We start from the raw sequence: 12,258 nt of genomic DNA, 5'->3' as shown, positions 1-12,258 counted from the left end.
CGTAACTGGGCAATATACTACGTAACTGGGCAATATACTATGTGGCTCTGCTGTATACTACGTGGCTGGGCAATATACTACGTGGCTGGGCAATATACTACGTGGCTGGGCAATATACTACATAACTGGGCAATATACTATGTAACTGGGCAATATACTATGTGGCTCTGCTGTATACTACGTGGCTGGGCAATATACTACGTGGCTGGGCAATATACTACGTAACTGGGCAATATACTACGTAACTGGGCAATATACTACATAACTGGGCAATATACTACGTAACTGGGCAATATACTATGTGGCTCTGCTGTATACTACGTGGCTGGGCAATATACTACGTGGCTGGGCAATATACTACGTGGCTGGGCAATATACTACGTAACTGGGCAATATACTACGTAACTGGGCAATATACTACGTGGCTGGGCAATATACTACGTGGCTGGGCAATATACTACGTGGCTGGGCAATATACTACGTGGCTGGGCAATATACTACGTGGCTGGGCAATATACTACGTGGCTGGGCAATATACTACGTGGCTGGGCAATATACTACGTGGCTGGGCAATATACTACGTGGCTGGGCAATATACTACGTGGCTGGGCAATATACTACGTGGCTGGGCAATATACTACGTGGCTGGGCAATATACTACGTGGCTGGGCAATATACTACGTGGCTGGGCAATATACTACGTGGCTGGGCAATATACTACGGGGACATGCATATTCTAGAATACCCGATGCGTTAGAATCGGGCCACCATCTAGTATATATAGAATTTCAAAAATGCTGATGTAAAGTAGACATGTGGCAAATGTTATTTTTTTTATTATTTTCCACGGTATAACTATCTGATTTAAGGGAATGAAAATTAAAAGTTTCAACATTTTCAAATTTTAAATTTTTTTGCGAAATTTTCAGGATCAAAAATAATATTGGCCAAAATTTACCACTTAACACGAAGTACAATGTGTCACAAAAACACAGTCTCAGAATCACAGGGATAAGTTGAAGCGTTCCAGAATTATTACCTCAGTGACGCACCTCAGATTTTAAGAAATGAGGCTCAGTAATTAACTTACAAAGTGACTCGGTCCTTACGGGGTTTAAAGAAGTAGTCCACTACTTGGAACAATTTTCTCTCATACCACTCGCTTGGCCCCCATAAAATAATAAAGCTTCTATTCACCTCCTGTGCTGGCGCCGTTCCCGCAGTGTCAGCACTCAGTCACGCGGGGCCTTCGTGTGGTTGTTAGGACACATGAAGCCGGCGTCCAATCTGCGCTAGTGTCATGGTCTAAGCCTCCTGTCGAATTGAGCAGAAAAAGGAAGTCCAAGATCAGCTGCAGCCCGGACTTCCTCTTCATGTTCAATTTGCCGGAGGTGGGGACAGTAAATCCAGCGCTTATTGGGTGCCGACGACACAACAATCGCACGGGATCCACAGTAGGGCGAGCGCCGACACCATGGGAACAGCGCCGGCATGGGAGGCGAGTATAGGCGTTATTATTTTGTAGGGGCCAAACATTTTGATCAAGGAGGGCTTGCCCATACTGAGGTCATGTGATCAGAGTGGCCATCGGTAGTTTTGGATGATTCATGCTTATGTCACTGTTTTCCAGGAGTCTTCAGATTTTACTTATAATAATAGATAGAACGGCAATAGAGGATGTTTTTTTTTCTAAAGTGAATCTGTCAGTAGGTTTTTAACTCCCAAAACTTTACAGCATGTGATCTTTTTCAAGACAAGTCCAGCAATACCATTAACAAGGTCAGTCCATTTCTCCATTACTGAGAAATCAGCGTTTGCATTTATATGCAAATGAGGTTGTAGAACTATGGTAGATCTGAAGCCTCTGTCACTCCAGTTCTATTCCCCTCCCAGAGTCACCTCTTCCTGCTTGACTGACAGCCTATATGTTGTGTGACTTCTGACAAAGGCGTTGCCAGTTAAGCAGGAGGAGGCAGCATTGGACCAGTTATAGAGCTGTAGTGACAGAGGCTTCAGATCTACCATAGACTTTCAGCCTCATTTGCATATAGATTCAAACACTGATTTCTCAGTAACGAAGGAAGGAATTGCTCATGTAAAGACATTGTTGGACTATTTTTTGTAACACCTACATGTGAATATATATAGTTTGGGGTGTGAGATCCTGCTGACAGATTCCCATTAACCCATTACTTGCCAAATTAGAAATTTTCATTTTACGGATTCTTCAGAAAAGGGCGTCCCAATATTCAATTAAAAATGACAATGACATGACTTCCTATTTTGAAAACATCCATTTAACAAACACAACACAAAAATTGGACCTAATTATAAAAATGATAAAATCTTAGTTACTTGAAGCAAAAGATTAGGAGGCCCAAAAAAAGGACATTGGTAGATAATGGGTTAATAACTGGAAATCTTAATATTCTAAACTAATATGATAGCAAACAGGATAGCACAATCTATAGCGCAATACAGAGGTTTGGCGTACCGACCTGTGTTTGTCCCCGCTGGAATAAAGCCGAGCCATGGAGAGGTTTGTAAAGATCAACATCACAGCTGATATTTCGGAGAGATGTTAAGTCTCTGCCATCACATCTTAAATGGAGAAAAGATTACAATGTTTGAAAATATGCACTAGGAATATGGCGTATTGTTCAAGGAAACTGTGCCACCCCTGACCATGGGTTGTGTCTGGTATTGCAACTGAGCTCATTTCATTGAGCTGCATTGAAATACGGTGCACAACGCATGGTCCGGTGTGACACCATTTCTGAAAGAAAGCAACAATGTTTTTCTGATCTGGAACATCCATAATTTTGTCTTTAAAGTACAGATGATAGAAGAGACAATACCTTCTGTATTCATTTAGTATGATGTTCCTAAAAACGCCTTTAGATACGATACTGAAAGACTCCATTATATCAAACGGATCTGCATTTGGGAACTTTTCTAGGAGAAAAAAGTTGACAGGGTTGCATATTGTAAAACAAGAAGTGCACAAATAATATTGTATAATATACTATTATAAATGTCAATAAATATATTATAAATAGAATTTGTATCAGCAAAATTAAACAAGGACCCAGATTCATCATTTGCCAGTCGTTAAATTCTCCTGAGCCTTCTCCACATGGATGAACATGATAATTTTTTTAGGCCAAGAGGTTAAATAAAGAATAAGGCACAAAAACTAAAGTCACTATAGAAAGATTATTTCTCTACAAAAAAGTCACAAAAGCAATTAGGAGTTGCTTTCATAGACATGATCAGGAAGTGGAGGACATCGGGAACTGGATAAAAGATGGCGCCTAGGCCTCAGCAGAGACCAAGATGATAAATCCTACACAAGACCAAAAAAGGAGTATATGTCCCACTCAGTTAAACCTGTTTAAATATTTTATTAATAAATACAAAATATACAAGTTAACAAATCAGTACAGAACAGACATGAAAAAGCTCAGACAACAACTCATGTGGAAAAAGAGCGACACAACTGAAGTACCAGACTGAGTAAGTGAGCAAACCTAACAGGCATGTAGTCCACAATGACCCATAACCATTACAACAAGTAAAGCCCCATAATAAGGCTGGATATTAGTGAATACACCATAACTTCTGTGCACTAACATCAGTGAGCAGTTCCCTAGTCTCTGATACTAAATTAGGCATGGCACTTGTTGTAATGGATATGGGTCATTGTGGACTACATGCCTGTTAGGTTTGCTCACTTACTCAGTCTGGTACTTCAGTTGTGTCGCTCTTTTTCCACATGAGTTGTTGTCTGAGCTTTTTCATGTCTGTTCTGTACTGATTTGTTACTTTGTATATTTTGTATTTATTAATAAAATATTTAAACAGGTTTAACTGAGTGGGACATATACTCCTTTTTTGGTCTCGTGTAGGATTTATGGTATTCGGAGTGTCCTGAGATATTTATGAGTAGTCTATCAATGGGGCAATCTGCCTCTTGGAGATATTTCTTTATGTTTCAGTGGATTGTTTTTCTATCAGAGACCAAGATGATGCCTGGACCTCAGCAGAGAGACCAAGATGACGCCTAAGCCTCAGCAGAGAGACCAAGATGACGCCTAAGCCTCAGTAGAGAGACCAAGATGACGCCTAAGCCTCAGTAGAGAGACCAAGATGGAGAGACCTCAGCAGAGAGAACAAGATGACGCCTAAGCCTCAGCAGAGAGACCAAAATGACGCCTAAGCCTCAGTAGAGAGACCAAGATGGACGCCTGGGCCTAAGCAGAGAGACCAAGATGGAGTCAGGGTCTCAGCAGAGAGACCAAGATGAAGTCACGGCCTCCCCATTTTTTTGCCTAAACTCGATATATCATTACAATAAGTACATAATGAGTCATTCATGTTTTTAATCTAAATATTGCTGCGCCAATAGAAAAGGTCAGTGCAGCGTAAATCAAATATGAAAACTGGTTCCAATGTGCGTCTTTCAAACAAACTGTCAGGTCAAAGCGAAATCTTCTGGATGAAATACGTGACATGCAAGTACAAAGAAAAATGTATTACAATTACAATTGTTAAAGAGGTTGGTTTTCACCAATCCGCAGACAGGGGAATTTTAAATCCCAGTTACAAAATGGAGCAGTAAGTCAGATGACCGACCAATACACTATTAATCGTCTATGGAAGAAGCCGATGGAGAATGAATGGAGCAGTGGTGGAGCATGTGCATTCCTGTCTATTGAGAATAAAAGTTCGCTGATCTGCCGATTGGCGAAGGTCTCAGCGGTCGGACCCCACTGATTAATAACTTATCACCTATCCTTTATCTGTGCCACCAGTCTCATTATCTGTGCCAATAAAGTTCAGTGATGATATATAGCTACGAGCATGAGCATTCATTGGAGAATCATGGAAACTGTACAGACACTATTGTGAGAAATCTTATTTAATAACTTTATGGGAATAATTTTATAATACCTTTCAGCACTTCCTCGGTGTCAAGTCTAACCTTGTTCACAGATTCATCTCTAGAAATCTTTTTTTTTTTTTGGGGGGGGGGGAGGGAGAGAAAAAAAAAACATCATAATAAATCAAGTTAAATTACATAATTTACAATTGACGTGCCCATGGATAAACCAGCGACTATGCTGCAAGCAAGAAAAGGGAGCAAGTAAAGGGTGAGAAGCTGTGTGGAGCAACGTACCAAGAGATAGAACCAGTAATGATTGCTTCTTTTATTTATTTTTTAATATGTAATGTTGTATGTTTTTTATAACTGAAAATCCCAGTTGATGAATTGTACTTGAAAAATCTGTCATAAGAAAATGCAAAAGTTTTATTACTTACTTTGTCATGAGTGACATCGGAAAAAATTGCATACAACCGTTCAGAGGCAATCCTGAAGGGGAGAAAAGGGGGTAAAGGAGAATTCAATTAGTTACAAGGCTGTTTTTGTGGGAAACGATGCCAGAAAAACATCCTAAATTCTGAAAACTAAAGTGTTCTAAAAACTGTAATTTCCTTTTTAACCCCTTATCACTGAAGCATGCTTTGACCTTATATACAGTGCAGTTACTGCGCAGACAAGTAGATTTCCCCTGATTGTTTAAAAACGTTTTTTTCAATCAGCAATAAAGTTAACAAACAAGATCAAGAATAAAAAATTCCAGTAAAAACTGATAAGGAAAATAAGGGGTAGTGGCTCTAAGGCAGGGGTTAAATTATCCCACTGCATTCAGACAGCAAATTAAACAAAAAAAAATAAAATAAATTTTTTTATTAAATTTCATTAAAAATATAAATTCCATAGATAAAAATTGCCAAAATTATACAGACACAGAACAAGATAGCGAGTGAGCCAAATGGTACATCAACAGGTGTATTGCACATACATGAAAAGGATAACAATGTTACTGAGGAGGAATCAGAAAAAAAAATCCATATTTTTATGTTACAATCCTTGTGTAATATGTACTCAGTTTATAGTGCAGATTGGAGTTTCAAACTGTATCAAAGATAGAGGTGAAAACAGACATCTCAATCCGTTATGTGGCGCCAATTACTTCGGCATCGGGAGGGGAATGCCGCTGATGAGATTGCGTCAGCAGATACCTGCCAGTACTTGACATATTGGTGGGTATTGTGTATCACATGTACACGACACCTGCCAATCATCTGCACAATTAACTACCAGCGAACTATAGCAGCACCGCTCACCTGATGATGTGATGTGCACCGAACACGTTAGATGAAGGTTCCTCCTCCAGTTTTAAAGCCTTATTTACAGACTCAATGAGAGAGTTGACAGTCTCCTGATCGTGATGGAATTCCTGATCTAGGGACGTGTTCGAATCGTCCTCTGAAACAGGATCTCTGCTAGCCCTGATGGAAGGGGTGCGAGAAGTGGAACTCTCAAATCCAGAAACCCGGTGACGGTCTGGGGATATGGCATAAGCCCTTTTCCTGCAAGAGCGAGAGCTGGTACGCCCCCTAGAGTACGAGGGGTTCTGAGGATCAGAAGCGTCGTGCGTTAGAGTGCCCTGGTTGGAAGAGGGGTCTCGGAACGATTCCAACGCTTTTGTCAGGGATGCCATAGACCGGGTAAGGGAGGCTGCCCAGTCAGGGGGACCGGGCTCACTAGGATTGGTATCAGTAATAGGAGGTTCCTTAACAGGCACCGGTTCACAGGCTGTGCACAGTGCAGTATTTTGACCCCGGGGTAATGAGACCTTACAAGAGGTACATGCAGCAAAAAGTACTGTGTGGGTTTTCCCAGACTTTTTGTGAGGCCTTGATTGAGACATAGTGGCCTTGAGGAGAGCGCTTACTAACAGGGGAAGGATTAAGCCATGTTTCTGCAGCTTACCCAGGTCCTCTATCTTGAGTCCCTAGAGGAGGTCCGCGATATCTGTCCTGAGGGCTGATACGAGCTGGAGCAGCGCTGCAGTACCAGCATGGTGGGAGTCCCAAGATGGCCGCCGAGATCTTGTGAGAGCGCGTCTCACAAAACAAGAAGCTCTGGAAAGGGTGGGCGGCGGTGAATGCCGGTGGGCGTGGCTACAAGTACGGCCTGCGTGAATGGAAAAGCCGGGGAGTAAATTTTAAACAGCCTGCAGTTGCGGCCTGCGGCGTCGTGACCGCTAGAGGTGCCATCGCTCAGCCACGTATATTTTAATAAAAAATGCCCTGCGGACACCCACAGACCCGGGCTTAATGCCCTGTGAGGAACCTTCCGTACCCCGGGGACCAGCCCCCCGCAGTGTACTTACAGTAGGTGCTGTGGGCCGGTGCTCAATCCACCGTCGCCATAGACAGGGAGGGGGTGGAGAGCTTCTGCAGCCTTGCGTCATCCGCTGTATCAGTGGTGATGCAGTGGGGGGCTGCACGGACACCATCATAAAAGTCCGGCTAAGCACCTGGCTCCAGGAGAGGTGGATGGAGGGCTACTCCATGTGGTCGCCTGCTATGGAGGGGGGAGATCGGAACGCGAAGGAACAGTCGCCCGTAAGGTGAGCTCAGGACTGGCATCCAACGTCGCAGGAAAGGATACGGGAGGGACACTCCACGTACTTGCCTGTTGATGATTTGGGGGAGATCAGAACCTAGAAAGGATCCGTCACCCCCATTCACGGAAAAAAATAGAACGAAAAATAAAAGGTAAAAATGGTGGGGTCTGAAAGCAGACCCAAGTGCCTCCTACAGACACTAAGGCTACTTTCACACTAGCGTCGGAATCTCCCCGTCGCAATGCGTCGGGCAGAGATTCCGACGCTAGCGTTTAACGCACTGCACAACGGAGGCAGCGGATGCATTTCTCCGGCGCATCCGCTGCCCCATTGTGAGGTACGGGGAGGTGGGGGCGGAGTTCCGGCCACGCATGCGCGGTCGGAAAAAGCGGTCCGTCAGGAGCAAAAAACATTACATGTAGCGTTTTTTTGCTCCCGACGGTCTGCCAAAGCACGACGCATCCGTCGCACGACAGATGCGACGTGTGGCAATCCGTCGCAATGCGTCGTCAATACAAGTCTATGGGGAAAAAACGCATCCTGCAAGCACTTTGGCAGGATGCGTTTTTTCTGCAAAACGACGCATTGTGACGGATTGCAGTTAACGCTAGTGTGAAAGTAGCCTAAGCAAGAACTGGTTCACTGAGAGCCAGCAGGAGGGTGTATACTGCAGGGGAGGAGCTATTCTTTATGTGTTAACTTAGTGTCCTCCTAGTGGCAGCAGCATAACACCCATGGTCCTGTGTCCCCCAATGAGGCGTAGGAGAAAAGTGTTTATGCTTGTCCTGCGCTGTAAGTAAATTGCGCGGTGCGGTCTGATGGAGGTCTCCAGATTGTGAACAGCACCGCCCCGGTCCCGTCAAACACCGTCTCCTCTAACTACATGTAAGTGGATGACATCTCTCTGTCATACACATAGTGGTCGAAGGCCTGTGCAGTGGAAACGGAGAGCTACGCAGGCGCGCCTCATTGTGCCCTCTTGAACAGCCAGTCTCTCTGTCATACATATAGTGCCCGAAGTCTCACACCTGTGCAGTGGAATCACTGGCTGCTCATAGGGCACAGTGACGTGCGCCTGCATAGCTCTCAGATCCCACTGCGCAAGACTTCGGCCACTATGTGTATGATGGAGAGAGGTCATCCACTCACATGTAGTTAGAAGAGGTGGTATTTGAAGGGACCGGAGCGGAGCTGATCACAATCTGGAGACACCCATCAGACCGGACAGCGCCGGAGAAATATAAAAACACTTTTTCTGAGTTATGCAGGGGCACGTCTGGGGATATAAAGGGTTGCAGTAATCCCATTCTTATGATATTATAGGTGATGGGCAGGGTTTATAAATGAAGAAAAACTGCTGACAGATTCACAATAATCACTGACTGCTGAAAAGCAATTTATTCAAATAGATGACACTACAGGTCCTTCTCAAAAAATTAGCATATAGTGTTAAATTTCATTATTTACCATAATGTAATGATTACAATTAAACTTTCATATATTATAGATTCATTATCCACCAACTGAAATTTGTCAGGTCTTTTATTGTTTCAATACTGATGATTTTGGCATACAACTCCTGATAACCCAAAAAACCTGTCTCAATAAATTAGCATATCAAGAAAAGGTTCTCTAAACGACCTATTACCCTAATCTTCTGAATCAACTAATTAACTCTAAACACATGCAAAAGATACCTGAGGCTTTTATAAACTCCCTGCCTGGTTCATTACTCAAAACCCCCATCATGGGTAAGACTAGCGACCTGACAGATGTCAAGAAGGCCATCATTGACACCCTCAAGCAAGAGGGTAAGACCCAGAAAGAAATTTCTCAACAAATAGGCTGTTCCCAGAGTGCTGTATCAAGGCACCTCAATGGTAAGTCTGTTGGAAGGAAACAATGTGGCAGAAAACGCTGTACAACGAGAAGAGGAGACCGGACCCTGAGGAAGATTGTGGAGAAGGACCGATTCCAGACCTTGGGGAACCTGAGGAAGCAGTGGACTGAGTCTGGTGTGGAAACATCCAGAGCCACCGTGCACAGGCGTGTGCAGGAAATGGGGTACAGGTGCCGCATTCCCCAGGTAAAGCCACTTTTGAACCATAAACAGCGGCAGAGGCGCCTGACCTGGGCTACAGAGAAGCAGCACTGGACTGTTGCTAAGTGGTCCCAAGTACTTTTTTCTGATGAAAGCAAATTTTGCATGTCATTCGGAAATCAAGGTGCCAGAGTCTGGAGGAAGACTGGGGAGAAGGAAATGCCAAAATGCCTGAAGTCCAGTGTCAAGTACCCACAGTCAGTGATGGTGTGGGGTGCCATGTCAGCTGCTGGTGTTGGTCCACTGTGTTTCATCAAGGGCAGGGTCAATGCAGCTAGCTATCAGGAGATTTTGGAGCACTTCATGATTCCATCGGCTGAAATGCTTTATGGAGATGAAGATTTCATTTTTCAGCACGACCTGGCACCTGCTCACAGTGCCAAAACCACTGGTAAATGGTTTACTGACCATGGTATTACTGTGCTCAATTGGCCTGCCAACTCTCCTGACCTGAACCCCATAGAGAATCTGTGGGATATTGTGAAGAGAAAGTTGAGAGACGCAAGACCCAACACTCTGGATGAGCTTAAGGCCGCTATTGAAGCATCCTGGGCCTCCATAACATCTCAGCAGTGTCACAGGCTGATTGCCTCCATGCCACGCCGCATTGAAGCAGTCATTTCTGCCAAAGGATTCCCGACCAAGTATTGAGTGCATAACTGAACATTATTATTTGTTGGTTTTTTTGTTTGTTATTAAAAAACACTTTTATTTGATTGGATGGGTGAAATATGCTAATTTATTGAGACAGGTTTTTTGGGTTATCAGGAGTTGTATGCCAAAATCATCAGTATTGAAACAATAAAAGACCTGACAAATTTCAGTTGGTGGATAATGAATCTATAATATATGAAAGTTTAATTGTAATCATTACATTATGGTAAATAATGAAATTTAACACTATATGCTAATTTTTTGAGAAGGACCTGTATAAAGGAAATGTCCTAAGAGTAGAACATCATCTTTAGCAAGTTATGATCTCACTAGATCTCTCGGTCTTTTAGTTATAGCAATAATTAAAAAACAAAAATAGGATTTTTTTTTTACTTAGACGTCCAGGTGACAGACAGGTGATTTGGTAAAGACACCGTGACGTATGAAAGTTTAAAGGGAATCTGTCACCCCACAATTCGCCTATAAGCTAAGGCCACCGGCATCAGGGGCTTATCTACAGCATTCTGTAATGCTTACGTTATCTGCCCTGTTGAGGGCAGAGCAAAGTACTTCAGTGCGCAGGTGCCAGGAAAGGTCAGAGAGGCCTGGAGCCTGCGCACTGCAGTACTTTGCACTGCTCTCAACAGGGCAGACAAAGTACGCCTGCGGAGGAGCAGTGACACGAAGCAAGGAGGATGAAGACATCGCATGAAGATAGGAAGCGCCGGACCTGGACCGCAACGCCCATCGCACCGGCCCGACCCTGGGTGAGTATAACCCAACTTGTTTTTCTTCTCTTTCAGGTTACAGCATTACAGAATGCTGTAAATAAGCCTTCGATGCCGGTGGCATTAGCGTATAGGCGAATTTTGGGGTGACAGATTCCCTTTAATGCTCATTTCCATGCAGGCAGGCAATGTGCTGCTGATGACCCAATGCTGAAGAAAGTGACCCTCTCTGGTTAATCAAAGGCAAGAATTATTTGCAGGAGGGTTGATAATATATAAAGGTTTACTCACGACTTTGCAGCCTCCACGATCTCATCAGGAGCTGTGAACAGTTTCTGGACGGTACGTTTTGGCTTTCCATGCTCTTTTGCTAGTTGCTGTATGCAGCTGATGATCTGACTCGTTTGCTTCACCCCCAGTTTAACCGCATGACAAAAATCCTGCTGCAATACATTCTCTGCAGCGGCCTCAAGCATGACTGCCAAGAAAATGAGGAAAAGGACATTTCAAAATTAAAATCAATAAGAAAATACAGCTGTTCTCATACAGGGTGCACAAGGTAGCTCCAGGGAAGATGAAACACCATTATAAAAGATAGTCATATATTTCTTCCATAAATCAACTACACAGAGCAATGCTTCTTTCTCCACTTATTAGACATTTCTCCCACTCCCCAAGATACTAGTAAAATTCATACATCGGAGGATGAGAGAAGATGGATGGGAAACAGTTACTGTTGCTGCCCATGGAAGTCTATGGAATGGGGTTACTAAAAAGAAAGACATACAATGTGTTGCCTCTTGTAAATGTTCTGTTATTGAATCCCTAAAGCTGCATTCACAGCAACACTTCTCATTACTGCTGCCACTGCCTAGGATGTGAGCCAAATATAGGGGAGCAGAATCTCATGTCTCTGTGTGGTGTGTTTGGAAAACAGATAGTCAATGCCCAAATCTGAACACATCATATAATGTACACAGTTGCTAAGTGAAATAAATCATCTGAAATAAGTTGCAATTTAAAGATGGATTGTCCAGACCCTAATCAATCGGTCAGAGTCCTGCAAAAATTAAAAAAAAATAATAATAAAATTTATAGAAAAATGTTTATAATTACAACCTGGGATGGGGCCTTTAGTTTGCCCTCAGTCCTGTGTAACCCCACCAATTTCCTGACAGAATGTGAGACCACTGCAGCCAATCAGCGGCTACTGATAGATGGAAATGTGAAGGTTACATTCAAAGCGCAAGAAACATTCAGTTTCTGCACCAGTTTGATGCAGTGGTCTTGTCGC

The 12,258-nt window shown here is 43.3% G+C and overlaps 1 protein-coding gene across 1 annotated transcript in view; it reads right to left on the bottom strand.

Annotated features, from left to right (window-relative positions):
• Window positions 1-12,258, bottom strand: part of PNPT1 (polyribonucleotide nucleotidyltransferase 1) — a 91,384-nt gene that overhangs the window by 55,110 nt on the left and 24,016 nt on the right. The window contains exons 9-13 of the mRNA XM_069768917.1: window positions 11,256-11,442; window positions 5,323-5,374; window positions 4,954-5,011; window positions 2,859-2,955; window positions 2,499-2,601 (exon numbers count right to left, since the gene is read on the bottom strand). Of these exons, the coding sequence (XP_069625018.1) occupies window positions 2,499-2,601; window positions 2,859-2,955; window positions 4,954-5,011; window positions 5,323-5,374; window positions 11,256-11,442 (497 nt within the window). The remainder of the gene's footprint in view (window positions 1-2,498; window positions 2,602-2,858; window positions 2,956-4,953; window positions 5,012-5,322; window positions 5,375-11,255; window positions 11,443-12,258) is intronic.

Source organism: Ranitomeya imitator, chromosome 5, assembly GCF_032444005.1.
Source record: "Ranitomeya imitator isolate aRanImi1 chromosome 5, aRanImi1.pri, whole genome shotgun sequence".
NCBI lineage: Eukaryota > Metazoa > Chordata > Amphibia > Anura > Dendrobatidae > Ranitomeya > Ranitomeya imitator.
This window is presented reverse-complemented; position numbering and strand designations above follow the sequence as displayed.